The 22,483-nt window shown below is 36.1% G+C and overlaps 1 protein-coding gene across 3 annotated transcripts in view; it reads left to right on the plus strand.

Annotated features, from left to right (window-relative positions):
- Nucleotides 1-7,608, plus strand: part of pfdn4 (prefoldin subunit 4) — a 30,415-nt gene extending 22,807 nt beyond the window's left edge. For 2 of the 3 annotated variants that reach the window (XM_048549688.2, XM_048549689.2), the window contains 3 exons: nt 616-723; nt 1,816-1,956; nt 7,102-7,608. In XM_048549688.2, coding sequence (XP_048405645.1) covers nt 616-723; nt 1,816-1,956; nt 7,102-7,233 — 381 coding nt within the window. In that variant the 3' untranslated portion in view covers nt 7,234-7,608. Of the gene's footprint in view, nt 1-176; nt 314-615; nt 724-1,815; nt 1,957-7,101 lie in introns of all 3 variants that reach the window. The other variant, XM_048549687.2, reaches the window with a different exon arrangement.
- The last annotated feature ends 14,875 nt before the right edge of the window (nt 7,609-22,483 follow it).

A 22,483-nucleotide genomic window follows, 5' to 3' on the forward strand; every position in this document is an offset into this window, starting at 1 on the left:
TCAATAGCCATATTGAAGGATAAAATTTCTTGCATGAAACATTCTGTCGTTGTGTAGCTTGGAAGCACTATTCTCTTGTCTGAAATAATCAAAGATTAAGAAAAGTTCAATTGAATTTGTAAAATAAATGTTTGTAATTATGCTGTACTTGCTCTTGTCTTCAATGTTGTGCTTAGTGCAGACCAAATCTGCCTACAAAATCAAGGAGCTGTTGGTTACCTGTCAATTTCCACTTTTCACTGGAGTGTCTCACTTCGTCTGTAGTGAGCCGCTGGACATTTGTCTGATTCATCTCTCTATGATACACAAACACGTTAGTTTTCAGTTTTTGAAACTTTTTTTTCTGATTAAAAAAAGTTTTAGTGAAATGCTTTCATTGAGTGTCGTGTTTACTGTGCACAGTTTTATACAATGTAAAGAATAGAAATCTAGCACTTTGCTATTAATATACATTAGATCTACCCATCTATTTATTTGCTTTGTGATCCTACTTGACAGATGTTACTGAGAAAACATTACATAGTGCGATTTAGATCTCTGTTTTAAATTTGGAATCAGTTTGTATATACATAAAATGTGTTGTGATCATAAATATTATTTATATTTGTTTTATAGGCAGTAGAAGATGTTAATGTTACCTTTGAAGACCAACAGAAAATTAATAAGTTTGCAAGAAATAATAACAGGCTTATAGAGCTTAAAGAAGAAATAGAACTGAAAAAGGTAAATACAGAGTATTATGCAAAGAATATAGTTTGTAGAGAATTTGTTATTTTAATATATTTAAAAGCTGTAACTGCATATGTGTACAGAATCTAGGATTGCCCTCAAACAAATTAACTCTGAGTAGTTTACCACAAGAAGAGTAAGTTGTATTCATGTTGTGCCTTTATGGTATATTGTCCCAAAAGCTCACCAGAGGGGTTTTTAAAGTTCTACGTTGGTCCACAAAATAAATTATTATGTAAGGTGGCCAAAAGGCACAGACTAAGAAGTAATTTTTGAGATTTTGAAGGTAGAAAGAAAGGCTGAGATGCAGAGGGATTAGGCTGAGATATAATGATTTAAAATTAGGGATGCGCAAGAGGTCAGAATTAGAGCAGTAGTGTGTTTCAAAGAGTTGCAAAGATGGGGAGAAGGAGGGCTGTAGAAGAAAAGGTATCTTAAAGCTGAGACATTGCTTAACTCCAGAACTATTCTAGATCAATGAGCGCAAAAGTGATGGTCCATGATTTGGTACAAGTGGGACATGACTGCAGAATCTTGGAAAACCTTAAGCTTAAAGAGAGTAGAAGTTGGGAAGCTAGGTATGGATTAGAATATCAGGTTTGGAGGTAACAAAGGCAAAACAGATGAGGAGCACGGTAGCATATGTGTTCAAACAGGGACAAAGTTGAACAGTGTGTGGACATGTAAGTAAGCGGTTTTATTGATGGCATGAATATGAAGTTGTACATACATGAATTTGACTGCAGTGATTTTTAGCTTTCTAGCTTCAAATAAACATTCTGTTCAATATAACAACCATCCATTTGAGTAACCTACCCTTACTGGATGCTTTAATAGTATGTTACTCTGCATTGGAATTGTGTGTATAAGGACTCACAAAAAAATGACCTTTACTTACCTTGTGAATCTTATTTTAACATTTTGAAGAACCTTATGCAAGCCAAAGATGAATGCAACCAAACTACTCTGGAAACTTTCCTTTTAAATTTAATCATTAGAGCAAACAGACAAATACTTCATTGTTTACAGTTATCAATGATTTATTTGATAGATGTGACTGATTCTCTTGTATGTGATTCAACTTAGAAACAGTTACAGAACTTAGAAGATGCCTCTGATGATATAATGATGCTTGATGAAGATACAATGCTGGTGCCTTACCAAATCGGAGAGGTTTTTATTAGCCACTCCCAGGATGAGACACAGGAGATGCTAGAAGCAGCAAAGGTAATAAATGTCTTGGCCTGATGCTTGCTTCTAATGTTGCAATTCACCAGTGAATAATTGCACTTAGACTGGTTATACTTCTACATGTAGTTAGTATGAATCAATACTTTGTAAGCTTGCAAAAGCCGAGCCCGTGCCATTACACAGTTAAAGTTGTAAAGCCGTGTTACTGATTTCAAGCTTGTCGAACATTTCTTGTTAACCTTGAGTTTCCATGAAAATTTTTTCAAACGTCTTGAATAGAACATGTAGGTGCTGCCAAGCTGTTAATTTGAAATGTGTTAGGTTAAAAATGAAGAAGGATTTGCATTATCATTTCCCCAAACTTCTCACTTGATTCCTATATAATTACTTAAGAGTAGCTGATGCATTATAAATTATGTAGCAAAACATACAGCAACGAGATGAATGACCAGTTAAGTGTTTTTTTTGTGTTGGTATTAATTAAAGGAGATAGATCGATCAGAAGCATTCGGTTGCACAATAGAATCTCCTGTTTCCAACAAAACTAGAAGGAAAGGTTTGCGTTTACCATTTTTTTTCCTACAAAACAGCACACACGTAGGTTTTCACTGGTTAGTCAACTTATCTGTCGATAAAAAAATAAGCTCCAGCAAGACAAGGTTAGAAAGATTATGAATGGAGGAGAAAGTAACGGTGTGGCATGGACTAATGTTTTAAAAACAGTGCCCTAAACATCTTTGTTGCTGTTAAGGTAACTATTCGTGTAATTTAGAATAACCAACTTTCTAACACAATGCTGACGTTTAATGTGGGTAACTTTCCAGAGCAGTTATTTCCATGTTTTTTTTAACCATACATGAAAGTTGGGTAGGTATTCTTCTGTCTGAGGTCTGTATGATTTGGGGAAGGTCGGTTCCTTATTTTTGTAAACTTATCAAAATAAACATTCATTCCATTTCATCTATAACTTGAAATTAAATTGATAAGAATTGGAGGAGGAAATGATGAAAATAGTGAAATAGGTTACTGGATACAGCATAGTCTCCATTACCAATATCGGTTGACATAAATTCTACACTACCTTGCTCTCCTCTGCCAAAATTGTCCCCTTCTGCCACTACAAGATCCTTTGACAGATGTCCATGGTCTTTAATACCACCTGTGTTCTTAAACCTGTTGTCTGGACAACTGTCAACTCGAGCAGAAATTGTAAGGATCAGAGATTTGTTAACATCAACAAGATAAATCATCCATTCAGTCAGTTCCACTGCCTCCCTCTATTTTGCCCAACAAGTCGAATCTTCCCAGGGTCTCTCTCTAAATCCTCATCTTGTGATCCTGTTGAAATTCCATTCTCCACTGCTGTATGCTCTTTGCTCCTGTACCCTTTATACTGCTCAGTATATGGTTGACCACACCATCATCCAGTTCAGTTGTATTACCCTGGCTTTCTTTAACTCTTGCCTAATCAATTATGATAAAATCATTTCTAGCAGAATCTTTTTCTTTTGAATAGATTTTTCTCAAGTGACCTAAAGATCAATCCTTGTCCTGTATCCTCCTCATTCACATGCTTCTCCCTGTTGGTGTCTTCCAAAGACATGGTATTCAAAATTACATAAGCTGACAGTACCCAACTGGACTTCTGTATTGCTGATGTCGGTCATTCCACAACTGTTTGCACTGTGCCTGTCTGTTTGTTTGTATGTCTGTTATTTGAGCTTTGGATTAGCTACACCATTCTCCCTCCAGTTAAACACTCCTGCCGCATAATTGTACCTTACTGCTAGCTCTCTGCCCAAATGACACCAGTCTACAACCTTCTGATCCTAGCTGAGTCAGTTGAGATTCTAAACCCATATACTGTCCCTTGTAATTCTTGTGCCCATCTTTGTACTTACCCAGCCCAACTGTTAATGAAACCCTTGTCAATGTCCTTCATTCCAGACTTGATGACAGCAGTAATTTCCTGGCAGGCCACCTATTGTCTATTAATTTTTTACAAAATTCTGTCACAGGTCCAGTCCACCCATGGCGTGTTGACCTATATTAACTCCTCATCTTCCAAAGCCTCATCCTCAACTCTTATCCTTGAAATAAATCTATTGGGTTGCTCCGCTTTATCTCTGTGACCACCTCAGCAAGTCTTGTTGAATGTTTCATCCATTGCACAAGCCTGTTATTAAAGTCCTCATTCATTCCCTTCATTCTCCATTAGTAGCTTATGTTTACAGGTATCTAAGGCCTGCATTTTTCAATTCATTCCCTGTCCTCTCCACTTCTTATATTTTTCCTTTTAAAATCATCTTCAGACCCAACATCTTTGATCAAACTCTTTGTCACATGGAACATATGAATTAGGAACAGAAGTAAGTCATTTAGCCCCTTGAGTTGCTCAGCCATTCACTAAGATCATGGCTGATCTGTTTGTAACCTCAACCTCAAGCCTGTGTCCTGCCTACACTAATTAAATTTTCACTTCCACAGCTGCCTTAAAAATATTCAAGGATGCGGCTTCCGTTATCTTTCCAGGAAAAGGGTTCCAAATCTCGCGAAATTCTGCAAAGGATCTTGCCTGATGTATTTTAAAAGAAGACCCCTATTTCCCATAAAGAAAACATCCTTTCCATATTTACCATATCAGAACAACACAAGACCTTGTATGTTTAAGTCAAGTTCTGTCTTAATGTTTTAAACTCCTAGAGATACAGGTCTACCTTATCCAACCATTCCTCAAAATACATACCACTCATTCCAGTTATTAGTCTGATAAACCTTCTCTGAACTGCCTCCAACATATTTATATCCTTCCTTAAATAAGATGACCAACACTCTGCACTGTATACCAGATACCACCTCTCCAGTGCCCTGTATAAAATAACTTCCATAGTTTTGTATTTAATTCCCATCCCAATAAACATTAACATTCTATTACTCTTAAATGCTTGCTGGAGCTGCATACTAAACCTTTGTGCTTCACGCCTTCGGATACTCGCATCCCTCTGCATCTCAGAGTTCCGTAATCTCTCACTATTTAAATAATGTGCTTCAGTTTTATTACTCTTACTATTAGACTTGTAATTTACTCTTACTATTAAACTTATTATTCAGTTTTATTATAATTCTTACCAAGATGGACAATTATACATTCTCACAGGCTATACTCATTTGCCACATCATTGCCCACTCATTTAACCTATCTACTTTTATTTGTACTCTATGTATTTCCTCTTTGTCTTCTCTTTATAAAAGTAAATTTGGCAAACAATCCTCTGTTCCATCATCGAAGTTGTTTATATACTTTTTAAATAGTTGAATTTTACAGGTTCCATCGCCAAGCCCTTGACTTGTTACATCTTGCCAACCTGAAAAAGACCCATTTTCTGCCTACTGTTTGCTTCTAGTTAGCCAGCTGAATCTTCTGTCTGTGCCAATTCTCTAATCTCTACACCATTAGTTTTTATTTTCTGCAAACTCTCTTAATTTAGCACCTTACTTATGAAATGCCTTCTGGAACTGTAATTACAGTACATCTACTGATTTTCCCTTTATCCATTACCTCCTCAAAGGACTGTAATAGATTGATCAGACATGATTTGTCTGCCCTAAAACCATGTTAAATCAACCTGGTTACCTTGAACTATCTGTTCTGCTTTAACCTTCTTCGTTATAATAATTTCTTACATTTTCCCAGTGATCGATGTTAAACTAAGTGGCCTGTTTCCTGAGCGTCTCTCTTTTTGAACAAAGGAATTACTGCTACTACCTTCCATTCTACTAGGACAGGCATTGAATCAAGAGAGTTTTGAGAAATTAAAACCAGCGCATCAATTTTCTCACCAGTATTTCTTTTAAGACCTTAGGAGGACATCCACCAGGGCCAGGGCACTTGTCAGCCTGAAACTTTAACAATTTTCTTACTATCACTTCTTGGTGAACTTCCTGAGTTGTTCCCTCTCTTCCATTTCTTGATTTATTGCTGCTTCTGAAATGTTCCTTGAATCCTTTATATTGAAAACCACAGCAAAATAATTGTACAGTTCTTCTGCCATTTTTTATTTTGTAAAATTAATTTTTGTCAGAGTAATATTCACTTTGTTAACTTTTTTCTCCATTTAAGTAATTATTGAGCTGTTTTACTTTTTTTTAATTTCTATCTTTCTCTTCTACTTTTATTTTTACCTCCACATTAATATTTTGAAAAATATTTGGACACATGATTAACAAAAAAAAAGTCTACTGACCTGCCAAGATAATAAAATGTGAGGCTGGATGAACACAGCAGGCCAAGCAGCATCTCAGGAGCACAAAAGCTGACGTTTCGGGCCTAGACCCTTCATCAGAGGCCCGAAACGTCAGCTTTTGTGCTCCTGAGATGCTGCTTGGCCTGCTGTGTTCATCCAGCCTCACATTTTATTATCTTGGAATCTCCAGCATCTGCAGTTCCCATTATCTCTCTCTACTGACCTGCCACCTAGCTTTGCACAGTTAAATGCTTTTTCTTTTATGTTGATTGTATCCTTTACATCTCTAGTTAATCATAGATAGTGGACCCGTTCCTTGGAAATTTTATTACTCATTGGAATGTATCTCCTCTGTGTGTTCTGAAAATTCCCTCGTAAGTCAGCCACTGCATCCCTTTTGACCTGTCCTTTATATCATTAACCTAATCTGCTTTTTTGCATCATAATTTCTCCTCTAAAAGCAAATAGTCTCGGACTCACTCCTCTTTCCCTCAAACTGAATGCAAAATTCAATCTTGTTATGGTTGTTGCTACCTAAGGGTACTTTTCCTAAGGCAATCTCCCTTTTAAACTCATTCTATGTTTATCTGTTTATATGTCTATAAAGTGCTATGAGATGCATTTGTGCTCAGAAAGAAAAAAAATGCCAATTGTTACTATATATGATTCACCAGTTTCATAATTGGCCTGAACATAAGAATGAGGAGCTAGGGTGGGCTGTTCACCTCCTCAAAACTGCTGAACTATTCAGTTAGATCATAGCTGATCTTATTGTGCCCTGAACTCCGCCAAATTATATTCCTTCATAATTTTGACTTTCTTGTTGATCAAATAATGTCAAGTTTTGAGGCCAAAATTAGTATAATTTTTAATTAATGATCATTATAATTTTCTTGATTCTTTGTACCTTGATATGACTTTAAACTTAATTTTTCAGCAAAGTTTCCAAGATGACATCCATGCTTTGCAGACTCGTGTGGAGACAATTCAGCAGGTGTTATCGGATCTTAAAATCCAGCTCTATGCAAAATTCGGAAACAACATTAACCTCGAAGCTGATGACAACTGAACTGTTCGTTTATTTTCACCTGTCCCATTTCACTCGATTAAATGATTTAACTTTTGCAAAAAAAAAGTCATCACTTTGTTCATGATTTTTTAAATGGAATTTTAAGATTTTTGTCTTGCAACTCCACTTGTTTGATGAAAACATTATTTTATATATGCTTGAATTCGTTATCTATTTGTTATGGTGGAGCCAAATTCTGACTTCTGGAATTTTCTGTAAAATATTCAGCTCTTAAATCTCAAATTAGGAAATCTTTTTAAGTTAATGCTTAGCATTCAAATGAATAATGTGACTGTCCCAATATGATACAACAATACCTATTCTGATTGATTTGCATAATTCCCCTTACCAATAAAACAGTTAAACTTGCACAAATACGCTGGTTTTAACGTTGATTAAATTTAACCTCATACGTTATAGCAATGTAATCAAATTTAAATTTTATATTTTATACAATTTTGGAAGTAGAGATTTTCTTATTATTGGAATCTCTGAATATTAATCAGCTAAATAATCAGCTAGCGCTTTTAAGGGGCAGCTTATGGAAGTATGTGTGGGATTGCACACCTGATCAAATTAAAAATGTTGTTTGGTTTTCTTTCATTTTACAAGGCTGTTACTCCAGGATCCTTCAAAACTGACACTTGCTTTCATAGGTAACTACACTTTTTCAGGCCTTGTTAGCAAAATTGAAACCCAGAGATCAAAAAAGGAAGCGACATTGTGCATTTACACAAAACAAACCGCATAGTGGTGAACAGTTTTTTTTTGACACTGGAAATATATACACGGTGATTTCTCCTTGATTAGCTATTAGGATTACTGTTCCTTTTTGTTACATATTGATGACTGCATTCGGATATGTGAAGCATGATTTCAAAGGATGCAAATGAAACTACGACAATAGCAACAGACTTCAAGAGGATTTAGACAAACTGATTGCATTAAATTGCATCTAATTTCAAAACTGAGAAATAATGCATCTAATTTCAAAACTGAGAAATAATCCATCCTGGTTGTAAGATTTTTACTATACAAATTTTAATAGTGTGCAGGAATATACATATCTTTGGATGAAGAATGCATCTTCAATGTACAGGTTGACGAGGCTGTTTTTGTTTTCAAAAAGAGAAAAAATAATCATTGGCTTTACTGAAGGCATGATGTACAAAAGCAAACGAATTATAGTAAACCTGTTTTAAACTTGGATCAGTGAATGATCTACTTACAATAAAATTAATGTAATGTAGTCGGGACCTCAACATCTTACACTTCAGAATTAACCAATTGTTTGTAGCCACTTATTCCTGGTAAACTCAGCAGCCAATCAGCACGGAACAAGATTTCCCAGAAAAATGAGATGAATTCTATGTGTTTTTTTTGTTGGTGTTAAGGGGTAAATTTTGCAATGGATTTTGGGAAAATGCACCACCATTGCTTTGATCAGTGTTTTGAATCCTTTAAATTCATGAGAGAGTCAATTAATGCTACATTCAATTTGCCTAGGATCTGCATTTGAAGAAAATAAAATGCTTGAATTGGAGGTTCTTCGGGCAGTATAAGATTTTTGTGTATGAAAAGTAGCAGAATCATTATTGACCTCAGAAAAATCACGACTGTGTAGAGGTTGAGAGATTTCAAGAAATATGAATAGGAAAGGAAGTGGTATAGCCCATATGTAAGGGGTACTTAGACTTAATCAAGTGAGTGTGGAAAGCTGCCCGGAGTTCTGGTTTGAAATCTTCAATCTGTAATGGACGCAGCTGATACTGTGATACACCGTAGACCCGAGAACAAAGATAAGACAAATTAGCTATTTGCATGAAACACAATCTAAAGTATTTTGTAGCACAGTATAAATAGAATAACCCATCTATTCCAATAGTATTCCTTTACAGTACAGGAACACCAGAGAGAATTCCTTCTTGAGGACATCTGGAGGTTTGACTTAACAAAAAAAAATGAAGAACGCAGATGTTAGAAATCAGAAACAAAACAGAAATTGCTGGAAAAAAACTCGGTGGTTCTGGCAGCATCTGTGGAGAAAAAGCAGAGGTAATTTTATGGGTCCAGTGACCCTTCAGAACTGCTAAGTTCTGAAGGAGGCTCACTGGACCTGAAACGTTAACTCTGCTTTCTCTCTATATGTGCTGCCAGACCTGAGATTTTCCAGCAATTTCAGTTTCTGACTTGACTGTTGCTTTCAATTCTCAGCCTCGTCAGTCTGATAGCCTCTTCCTTGAGTATTCAGACAATTAAGCTTAGAATTTCTCAGGTTTAAATAACTGCCAGGGTCCTAACCAAATAATTCCTGTCTGGAACTTTCAAGTTAAACTGTTGCATTGAGGTAACCTATTTATAATGATTCTGTACTAACTACTTGCTTCAGGTGAACCATGTTCTTGCAGCTAACTTTAACCAGGAGTTCTGTGAACTGAAACTAAAAGGTTTCCAAGCTATTGGCATTTCCCATAGACAAAAGAAAATCAATACCTGTTCCTTCTAACTAAGAACAAGCTAATGCTCTTTAATATATATTCTGTTCACTCATAAAGATCTCCCAATGCAAACAAATTCCAGTTAGTGCTCCAGGGGCTCTCTGTTTCATATTGGTTTCAAACGGTTTTGGAATCAGAAATGGTGCCAAGCTAATCATTAAACTTTCATACAGAACCAAAACCCACACTCCACTATTCAGAATCCAACTCTGAAAATAAATGATATCAAAATATATGTAAATCACACACTTTGTCGCTAAATATATAATGTTCCAATTCTTACATTCATTCAATAGAGTTACAGACATAAAGAGAAAGCAATAAAGAGGGAGGCTAGGTTAAATTGCTTAAGATTATCCTAAAGAAATCAATCAAGCACAGATCTGTGGATTGATGCACTGGATTTCTTCAGACAATTTTCAGTGAACTTCTGGATTCTGCAACAAGATGAGTTGACCTATTTTTTTCTAATTAACCTGTTCGGTGATGTTATACATGCCTCAGGAGGATGTGGGACTTGAACCCATGTCTCTTGGTCCTGGGGTCGGAACACAGCAAGAGGGCCCTCAAGATGATTTAATGTGTTGATGGATGATCTTTGACACCTGACGTCAGCAGCTGTTTGCTTCAGGTTGAAGACGCTACCAATGGTCTACGACCGGTTAGAATACAAGCAGGGCACACAATTGCAGAATGGCTGGAGAGAGAGACACAAAGGAATTACACGGTTTCTTGCCATTTCATGCACGTTTTCTTGTTTCTTTCAACCTTAACTCAGAAAAAAAATCAGTTTCTTTAAACAGAAATTATTGGATTTTTATTGCTTGACCTGCATTCACAAAATCACCAAACAAAATCACAACAAACTAGGGGATCATCAGATGATGAACATTATTTAAAGTAGTTAGGTAATATGGCCCATGGAGTTCCTTCTTGACCTGGATCCATTGTCCAAAGGAATGAGCTCAATTGCTTGCCGCTCACCTGCCTGAATCATTAGTTTGGATGATATCTAGTTCACATTTTCTTCAGTAATTTCTCCCTAGTGGGCTACATCCAAACAGTGCAATTCCATTCTGATAGTTTTGTAAATTGTTTAAGGGGTAGGATGGTTTCCTTCTTTCGCACTCCTTATTTGACCGCAGCAGGTTCTCTTTGTAAAAAAAATGCATAGTAATTCAATGAGTGGCTAATTGGTTATGTCCTGTAACCACAAAAAAGAAGTAAGTTTCCTTGAGCTTTCTTTTTGAAAGGAGAGTGATTTCAATTATATTTGTCTAGTATGAGTAAAATAATAAACTATAGCCCCCCAACCTGTACACACACAGACCCTCAATGTTCAAACAACAAATGGATGGCGGAGTGGGAAAATAAATGAAGGAATTTAACGTCCAAGAAAGTTAAAAGAGGATGTGTGAATTTGAAGTTCTGGGGATTGGCCAGCTTTGGCCTAAATTTGGTTGGCCTTTTTGGTTCAGCCTTGAGTTTACGAAGAAGCTCACTGTTGATTTTATTTTTCAGGAGATAGCAGCTGCTGCCAGGTTGATTCTTTTCTCTCCATCAGTAGCACTGGATAGTCAAAGCAGTAGACTGAGCTCAAAAGCTCCAAGTTGAACGGAGAGTAAACCTATTGTGGGTCTGACTCCTTTAGTTTCTTGTGCTCATTGCTGTTGTTAAAGAAAATTAGTTTTAAGCACAGAAAGGGCTAACTGGCTTATTACATGATTGTCTCTGTTCAACTTTCCAAATATGGTCATGCTTAATTTGGTCTGTGCATATTTCTTTCCTAGCCAGAGTCCATTATGCCAAACATTAAGCCAGCTATTCATCCCAGATAGTTGAGTATCTAGGTGATTGCTGGATGCTTTGCTAATGGGCTAAGAGATAGTCCCTATTCATTCTCCTTTGAGGTAGCTGTCTTCATTTTCTGGATTTAGAACGTACATCAATGTAATGTTCAGCCATCTGAATCTGTGACATCAGGGCATTCGAATGGAACTTGAGTTTTGTTTTAAATTTAATAAGGATTTTCAGTCACTAAATTCATTTTTTAACATAAAGCAATATTTCACAATACTTGCAAACTGAAGTTTTATATTTCCCAATGTTAACAGCTGTTGTTATAGGTCTCTTAAAATACTATTGGCAGTCAAGTTAAACTCAGGATTGCAGTCCTTTCAATCAATAAATAAAATCATTTTTACCACAAAATGAGTATAATGCTAAATAGTTTCACTACTAAAGTGAAATAGGATAAGGAAGAATCAACTGTCTAGACCCTGAAGAGGAATGGGGACTTTTAGGAATAATATAATAGCAATAATGGAAAGACAGGACAGCGGATACATGGCAACATCAACCTCTAGCAATGCACTGTTCTGATCTGGAATTATATCTTGGAGGTCGTCTGAATTGTCTGTTTTTTTTCCTTCAATTTTTTTTAAAATCTCCATTTATAATGGTAACTTGCCATTTTTTAATGACTTTGGTGGAAGGTGTCTTCTCCCAGACTAGGCCCAGTGACGAGATGGCTTCCAGTGGCCTAGGAATGGTATTATACGCCTGAAGCCTGGTGGGGCTGTCTCCCAATATGGCGGTCTTGGCCAGGTGGGGCAGTCTCGGCCTGGAATGGCTGTCTTATCCTGGAGTGGAAGCCACATCTCAGCAAGTGGGTATTCTTTGGCAACTTTTGAGTACTCCAGCAGCCCAGCATGGAGGTCTAGTCCCAGCACAGAGGTCTTCCTCTTGGCATGGAGGTCTCACCCTGGGTTCAGAGGCAGCTTCTGGGTCTTCCAGCAGCCTAGTGTGGATGCCTAGTCCCATCGTAGAGATCTCGTCTTGGTGTGGCAGAGCGATCCCCAGGCAGCATAGGGCTCTTGGCCTGGACCTGCATGATGGTTTCATCCAGTTTTTTCAAAGTATCCTGAAAGCAGGAGCCCTAAATTCAACTGTCATGAAATTGTATTTTATTTTCTTCTTATTTATGACTCCTGTCATTAATTTAGTTGCTGTGGAATGGTGACTTATAAAACTTTTCACTATATTTTTCCTGTTAAAAAAAACAATAAATTGCTATTCTATTCCACATTTCTAATATGTTCCTTGCACTTTCACTGGGTCAAAATCCTGGAATTTCCTTCCTAACAGTACTGTGGTTGTACCTACACCCTAAGTACTGCAGTGGTCCAAAAAGTCAGCTTACCACCATCTTCTTCAGAGCATTTAGTGATAGGTAATAAATGCTGACCTAGTCCTCAATGACCATGCCCCTTGTTCCACTAAAATTGTAGAAACATTTTAAAAGCAGTTTCTTTGAAAAACATGCATCTGTATATAATGTTTTTTTTCTTTTAGCATCAGCAGAGTAGCATAGAACCAAATAGTCAATGTATTAAACGATTATTTCCCGAAAGTTTTCTGAAAGCACAGCATGAACAACTTACACATTTTACAACAGTTAATGTTATTGATATAAATGACATAGCTTCCAAACAATTAAGTTTCCAGGAATATGATTTAATTTATATCAAAATAGTAAGAAAGGAGGATTAAGAAGAAATCAAACACTGGTGAGAGATGCATTAAACCAATAAAACCCCACAAACAACTGCAACACATGAAACAGCACGTCAAACTAATAATGTGCCTTGATAATACAATGCCTCAAACTAATGCAACATCTTCACTAATGTATTTCTTCAATCTTATGCACTAATATAACTCTTTCAACTTACACTGTACCTCAAACTAATAAAGGACTTCAAAACATACATTCTCAAAATAGCAAATCAAACTAAACTAACATTGCAGCTTAAGCGAATATTGAAAAGAAGACTGGTGGTTCATTAAATAGAAGGTCTTCAAAATTATGAAAACTTTGATAGTGTAATGAATGTTTTCAATCTAGAGGCCACTAATATATGCAAAATAACCATAGTCCTACCAGACAATGGGCTGCTGTCTTTTTAGAGAGAAACAGCCTAGTGGTGTGTTAACCCAAGGGTCACCACCCCTTAGGTCAGGTGAAGGTATGGGAAGGTGTCCATTATGGTAACCTCAGCCAATACAGGAATGGAACCCACACTGTTGGTGCTGCTCTGCAACATCAACTAGCCATCAGCCAACTTGAGTTAATTGACCCTGTCTAGCAATTGAATAGAAAATTTAGAATAAATGTCTCTATCTAGATTGTGATGAATATGAAACTAATCACTGCAGACAGTGATTAAAATTAATATTATGTCTGCATTTAAGAGGAAGATAGATAAACATATGAAGTTGAGTTGTGCTGATAAAGTTTGATTAGGCAAGACAAGTGGTGCATTAATGCCAAAATGGACTGGCCTGTTTTTATGATTTATCTGATCCACTACAGGCAAAAATACTAATATACAAGATGGAGGCATTTATTCTCAAAGTGTGTGCCTTGCTGTGATCAGATCATACATTTAGTATCATGCTTTCTGTGGTGACTAAGACATAAGGAAAATAGTCAGATCCTGATATCCATTAGGATGATTCATAATGACAGAAACTGGAATTATGAGGACAAATTGCGCAAATCTGGATTTTACTGATTTACGGTGAATCACGGACCTTTTCCATAGAAAATGCAATGAAGTCTTGTGGTTGAGAGGACAGCATGCCTACTTTTATGTCAGAATGTCTAAGTTCAAGTTGCATCCCACGTTTGATGGTCAAAGTATATGAGTTCTAGTGATCAAGTGATCCTTCCACACATGTCAATAGTCAGTGGTAAGAATGATAGAGATTTTTGATCAATGATGCAATGGAAAGAAAGTTGGTACAACTACCATTGCTATCCCAAGCAACTGATCCATTTTTACATGTAGAAATGAAGGTTGCCACAGTGTCCCAGACTCGCTAAGTGTACACTAACAAACCACCACCAGCAACTAAAATAGTTTCAAAAAACTTATGAAATGACTTCCCATCAAACAGGGGCAAGATAAATTAGACAAATTTAGGATCAATGTCTTCACATAAAGTGATCAACAGAAGGAATGAAAATTCTGATATGACAATGAATAAAGAACTTTCAGATAACATGGTGGGACAAATACAATGTTCCCTTGAAGATGAACAAAAATAAGACTGATGATCAAAGATATTCACACTTTTTCTTTCAATCCCTAATATTGCTTTATAAAGCTTTAAAAACTCAGGCTGTAATGAATTTGGATGAACGACTGATTCATTATTTGGAACTGTACTATTCTGCAATTTTTATCATCAAAAGTCTAGTGTTCCACTTTTATGAATAGCAATCATGACCACTAAAATTAATCCTACTGTCCTGATCTCGCCCCATAGCTCTGTATCCTCCTTTGCTTCAAATGTAAAATCCACTTTTTTTCTTAAAAGATGCAATGGTGTCTGCCTCAATTACTCCCTCTGGCAAAACATTCCATGCTCCAACAACTCTGCCTTTAGAAATTTCTCATAACCTCTTTCCTCACTTTCTCAATGACAATTTTAAATTGATGACCCTCATAACTGACTTCCCAACTGGAAGAAATAGACTTTCTGTATTCACCCTATCAATGCCCTTCATAATTTTAAAACCTGTACTAAATCTTCTTTTAGTGTGCTTTGCTTCAGTGGAAATGAAGCTAAAAGGAGTGAAATTCATCAGTAATGTGAAAGCATTGTGGAAATGAAATTTGGGCATAGTGTGCAACAGGCTATTCACAATGCTTGTAGCAGTTGTAGATTGATTGTGCCCACAATAAGTTGAAAAGTAAGTTTTCTACGTAACCAGTATGAGGATTGAAATCAGTGATATGTAAGACTGCTGGAAATTTTCTTATTTGTTTGATATATAACTAGTGTGAAAATATTAATCATGAGCTAGGTGGACTTCAGATTCATGTTATTTTTCAATATTGTTATAATATGGCTGATCCTTTCACCTTATACTTTTCCAAAACCATCTTAATTTAAAGTGTACACAATCAATATTGCCTTTGGGAATATTTTTGCACATTTGTTTTTAGTAGCAAGAAAAAGAGTGGGCGAGTAGGTCGACCAAGCAACACAAGAGGCACACAGCCAGCAACTACTGATAGCTCATCCTACAATATACAGATCACAGGAAAAATAGTGCTAATTGAGGATGTACTTGACAAAGGAAATACTGTTCCATATTACATCACACAACCAAACCTACAATGGGCAGCTGTTCTTGGTGCTGCACTCCCAGTGACTATATAAGTAACAACTGGCCTAAACTGTTATGCAAGACAACAAAGCGTGGGGCTGGATGAACGCAGCAGGCCAAGCAGCATCTCAGGAGCACAAAAGCTGACGTTTCGGGCCTAGACCCTTCATCAAAGCTTTTCTGATGAAGGGTCTAGGCCCGAAACGTCAGCTTTTGTGCTCCTAAGATGCTGCTTGGTCTGCTGTGTTCATCCAGCCCCACACTTTGATGTCTTGGATTCTCCAGCATCTGCAGCTCCCATTATCTCAAAACTGTTATGCATCCGGGTCATTTGTCTGAGATACTGCATCTACAATGTATTACAACAACCAACAATATTAATACAAGCCAGTGGGTGCTGCAATATATTTATATAAAAAACGTTATGTCAACTGCCAAGACAATTTAAGAAATAGAATGGGAGTAATAATAATGGATGAGAAATCCAGAGTTCCAAACTAATATTCTTCGGATATGGGTTTGAATCCCACCATGGTAGATGGTGAAATATACATTCAATAAAAATCTTGTTAAAAGCTAGCTTAACAATGTCACCACTATTGTAAAAATCATCTGTTTGGCAATGCTGTATAAAGAAGGAAATCTCCGATCTTCACCTGTTCTGACTTACAAGTGACTGCAGACCAACAGCAAAGTAGTTGACTCTTTGGGATTGACAATACATGCTAGCTCAGTCAATGACATCTTATATATTAATTAAATAAATTTGGCCAACCTGTGGTGGTCAGGTGATCCCTGTGGCCATTCTAAGTCAGTGTTTCAGTACAGTTTTTTCTGTGCGTGTGAGCCCTGCTATTAAATCACATCAATAGTTGTATTTTGTATCATCATGATATGCGATTCCTCCCAACTGACTGTAGTTCATGCCAATTATAACGAACACCTCTCTTCAATTGTGCGCATAGCTGATTTTCTTATTACTATTAATATTGTTTGATGGATTTGCACTTTTATTAATTTCCAAACACATGTCCTGTGTGCAGTCTGCATCCACACCTTATTTCTCTGTTTTTATTGGGGTAGTCTGAACCCGTTCCCTTTTCTCTGTGCTTACTGGAGTAGTCTGAACCCACTCTCTTTTCTTACGATTGAAATTTTCCAGGTAGACAATATTAAATCAATCCCATTCATCTGGATAATGATGTCTGCCAGGATTTCAGCAATCTTTTAAATTTCTGCATTGGCCACACTGCCAGGATGTAGGAATTTTGTTTTCTATGAGGAAATGAATATCAATATATTCTGTCATTTCATTTAAAGTTAGAGTACTTTATTGGGGTTTTGACCAGCAGACTTTAAGGGTTTAAAAATAGCCAAGCAGAAAGTGTACTAGTAGAAGAGAAGTTAAGAAGACCTAACACCTTGCCACTGACAGATTGTCAACATAGTAAAAGTAAGATTTTCCTTGAAATTGCCTAACTGGGACCTTAATGAGATCAGAAGGAAGTACAGTTTTGTCTGTCATTGATCTTAAATCAAAGTGTGAAATAGAGTAGTTTCATGATAACAGTGATATTTATATCTCTACTTATGAAACAAAAAGAAATAACGTAATTAGCAATAAGCAAGCTACTCAAGGGATAATGAAACAGTTGCTAAAGAAAAACCCCTAAATGCTGTTACTATCAGACACAGAGAGAAGTACCCACTTTTTTTAGTTCCACACAAAAACAGCAGAAAAGACAAAAAAGGATTAGTTGTCATAGATGGATCACTAACAAATATAAAAATGGGAGCTTGCTGATGTAAGTGGGCAGTTTATGTTTACGACATTTGTGAAGAACCTGAGGGGTGTTAGAGGTTCTAACCAATCGGACAGTTGATGTTAATGACATGGACAGGTTGTTTTCTCATGTTTCCTGTGATTGATGCATCAACCTAAGATGTGATAGAGCCCAGAACATCCTTCTGTTTTTTAATACAGTATTAAAACTGCTCACACCAGACTCTCAAATTTGGTTATACAGTAAGACCTTACCTAGAATCTTACACATCCATATGTAAGAACCATAAAATATGAAGAACATTATTGATGTTTACTCTGGCCTCACTAGCTAATATATTTTAGATTACAAATTTGCAGAATTATAGTTTTGATTTTTTTTATGGAAATAGACTGAATAGATGTTTTTGGTTTGAAGTAAGAAGCTGCAGGCAACATACTTGAAATATTATTTCATCACTGGTAAAGAAAATGTAATATTCAATCATGATGTGACTTCAATAATGAACCTTTAATGCTCCTCAAGCATCTAACAAGCCATTTAACTGGTATAAATATTGGAAAGTTCATTAATGGAGTTGTGGATACACAGTTGTCGTGGGGAAAACTGAGCAGCAGTAAAAGAATTAGTAACATTCTAGCAATTGGTTTTGTAGAATATCTAGGCGACACTGTTGACAGGACACAATTGCTCTATATTTGCAAATAAGGGAGCAAATTTGAGAATAGCAAAGTCTGTATCAATTAATTCAAATACCAGATATTAAATGGGAAGACATACTTTAAGGAAAAGTACAAATGTAAATCTCACTGTAATTTGGCAGTGCAGGGTGTTTGTGAATATCATGAAAAATTATAATAATATGCAAAAACTGCTTTCTTGGACCAAAAAAATGTAAGAACATTAGAATTGAAAATAGTAACATTCCACTAATTATGTTATATATGTTACTTTGAGAAAGCAGGAGATATTTTCTGGTCTAAATCAGGCTGCCTCGTTGCTACTTTTTAACAAGCAATATGAGATGGAAGACTCAATGGTGTTGGTTCTGTGGGAATTGGAGGACGGCACAGTGCTTGTAGTTTATTGTACTATATTATTAGCATTGGGGATTGCACAGTTCTGTTGTCATAAATGAAGCATGACCACCACATCATTTGCATCAAATATCCCCTAGTGAGGGAAAACAAGAAAAATTCTAGGAATTATCAGTGCAGCTCCTTGTAGAGGTAGATCATAATCCTGATAGGAGATTGCAGGAAGCTGATATTTCATGTGTGAGAGTTCTGCCAAACTGGGGAATGTTCTTAGGCTTACAATGCTGCACCAAAAGGATAAAATGTTACTATTCACAGCCGTGTACATGGGACAACTTAACTCAAACATTCACATAGATTCAGTTATATTATTTCTGCTAGTCATCAATTTAAACCTTGTATTCAATAAGCATGTCTATTGTGCAAGTTTATAACTCATTGCCCTTTTATATGTCTTCACAACTATGATCATCTGTAAGCTTTACAGTGATGGAACTCAATGCATCAATTGCTCCAGGTCATAAGCATGGAGATATTTCAGGACTAGACAAAAAACTATTTGAGTTTATTACTTATATTTGTTTCCTTATTGTACTACTTCATTCAACCCAATAATTTGAAGTCGTTGAGTCTGTAGAATGTCCAGTTTCCAAGATCTGAAGTGATAGCATAAATCCTGAGACTCTCAAGAGACTTTGAAGCCTAAAAACTAGATTGCAGGCACAACCACTCAAGTTATTGCCTACATTCGTTCTGATTTGTTCTAAGGCTGAATTGTTTTCTAGTGTTACAGGATCGTTATATTGATTGCCATTTACCCTTCTGGCAAATTTAGAACAACCAAGCTGATTGATGCATATCTTAAAGAGCATTTGCAAAGTTATTAAACTTTGATTTTGCAAGCCCATGAAAAGGCTAATCTATAATAAATATAGATCTTACTGCGGAAAGCTAACCAAGCTTATCTGATGAAAGAAAGCAACCATGCACACCAGAGACTAATGATTTTTATCTGCATTTCATTAACTTATCAGATAAAAAGGAAACACCAGAGCAAATACATATCGAAAGCAAGCTAGTTGACATTTAATTTTTAATGGCCATGCAGATAAAGGCAAATAAAATGTCAAAAGATGTTAAATTTATTAGGAGAAAACACAAGTTCTAAGGAAATGTGAATAGAATTTGACCTTGATCTTGTTATGCTGGGCAGGATTTTAGTTAATATATGTAATCTGTTCAAGGCAATAAATTGGCCAGTAACCACATGTATAACACATAATTACACAAGTTTAGGGTGGCACTGTGCGTGAGAGACGAATAAGGAAACAGCTTTATTTGTTGTGTATCCCATGATGAAATTAATAGAATATCTGTTTTATACACCTTTGTAAGATTGCGTATATTGTTCACAAGACAATGAGGGCTGTCTTTCTGGTATTTGAGGATCCTTTTGTGAGCATTGATACAGATTTTCTGTTCTAATTAGGATTCTATCTTTCTATTATTCATTGATACAGAAGTTAATATTTAGAGCTAAGTTGTTGTCACTTGAAATAATCCTAAATACACTGCTAGTGCAAATATGCACAGGTAAATGTTCTTTAGAGGTCTTGGAAAAGCATCTCATGTTCAAGAAATTAGAGATAGTATTAAAATATATGTGATTAACAAAATAGCCATGATTTGGAAAATTAACATAATCTCTTAAATTGACATCTAATTGACCTTGAAATTAGGGATGAAAACATAGTAATACTAATTTAAATCTCCAATTATTTTATATGCAAGGTTGTCAACTGGCTTTGGTCCATTTTGTACTTTGGGATTTTGTTTCCCATTTTGAAGTGGAACCAAATGGTAATGACATGTGGTAATCCAAAAAAAAATACAATAACAAGTCTATAACAGGTTCCCCACTGTACCACTGTTGAGTGGGTGGTGTAAAACTTGTAGTTTTTGATGCCAGTGGTTTATGTTAATGAAACGGTATCAAAATAAGAAAGAACATGGTAGCATGAGTCACAGAGAGTCACACAGTAGATGACAGGCCCTTCCGCCTAACAAGTCTGCACCAAACCATCTACACTAAACCCATTTTCTAGCTCATGACCCATAGTTTTGAAATTTATGACATTTAAAGTGCCCATCCACGTACCTTTTAAAAGTTGTGAGGTTGTCCAACTCTACTATCCCTCCCAGGTAATGTATTCCAGATCCCCACCACCTTCTGGGTAAAAAAAATGTTCCTCTAATCCTCTCTGAACGTCCTACCTTTCACTTTAAACTTATGCCCCTCATTATTGTACCTTTAACTCTGCTGCTTTCTATCCATCTGATCCATCCTACTCATAATTTTATATACTTCAATCAGCTTTGAACTTAGGTCTGGACCCATTTCAAAATTGTGGCCCTCAGGATCTTGAAGTTTGATTCCCAAGAAGAAGAATTTTATTGCTCTGAATACGGTAATATGATGTGGAAAAAAAAATGACTTCTCTCCTCCAACATAATCAACAATTTAATCCATTGAAGAGCAGAGTGGCACAGATACTGTTCTGCAACACTTGTGACTGTGCCAGGATGAGACATTTGTCCTCAATGCCAGTGCATTAAGGGTGGAAAAAACATTGGCCGTGTTTCACATGCTGACTGTTATCCAGGAATCATTCATAATACATGTGAGCATGTGGAAATGACATAAAGTTAGATTAGGTTTTCTGTGATCCATCGTTGAATAGCTTGAAAGTACTTATTGTCCAAGTTTGCTGTGGAATAATAACACCTGTCAATTGAGTATTGGATTGTTAGTGATTCTCATCTTTAGAAAGCAAGATGAGATCTGGCCATTAAGACTTCCTTTTCCCCCTTAACATTGCTAAATTTTACTACTGACTCAGCTTATGTGCTACTGAAACCTTCATTCATGTCTTTGTTTCCACTAAACTCTCTTCAAATGCATTCCTGGGCAATCACTCACTTAATGGTGTTTGCAAACTTGAAGTCATCCAAAATTCTGCTGTTCATTTCCTAATTTTTACCAAAACAACTAACCTATCACCTACATGTTCACTGACTTCCAATTAAGCAGGATCTTGATTTTTTTCAGTTCCCTCTTTAACTGCATCTTTCCCTATCTTTGCAATCTCCTCTGGCCCCAGATCTTTTGTAATACCCATAATTATCTAATTTTGCCTTCTGTCTGACTTTAAGTGCTCCACCATTAACGATGTTTAGTTTCCTGAGAACTTAGTTCTGGAATACAATCCTCATCTTTTTCTGTTCTTGTCCTACCTCTTGTTAAGATATTCCTTAAAGTCTACTTCTTTGATCAATTTCTTAGTTATCTGTATGAACATCTTTAGTGGTTCGGTGTCATATTTTGTTTTAGTATGTTGCTGTGAAGTGTCTGGTTTTATTATACTGTAGATACTTTAAAAACGTAAGTTGCTGCTATTATTCTTGAGAGAGAATTGCCAAGGATGAAGAAAAAGAAATGAATCATTTTGCTAGCGAGGAAAGTAAGATGAGTGAACATCCTCACTGAAACAATAAAGGTCAAATCGTACATGATCTTATTTAAGTCTATCTTTTAGAAATTTACAATACACAATAGGGTGCAGCATTGATACTTTAATGGAGTTGTTCAAATTCTAGATGCTTAAATAAAGTCGGATTGTTCAGGATAAAAAACATATAATGTTCACTGACCAAGAAACAGGACATTTGTATTTTGAATTTAAAAGAAGA

This window comes from Stegostoma tigrinum, chromosome 19 (assembly GCF_030684315.1).
Source record: "Stegostoma tigrinum isolate sSteTig4 chromosome 19, sSteTig4.hap1, whole genome shotgun sequence".
Lineage (NCBI taxonomy): Eukaryota > Metazoa > Chordata > Chondrichthyes > Orectolobiformes > Stegostomatidae > Stegostoma > Stegostoma tigrinum.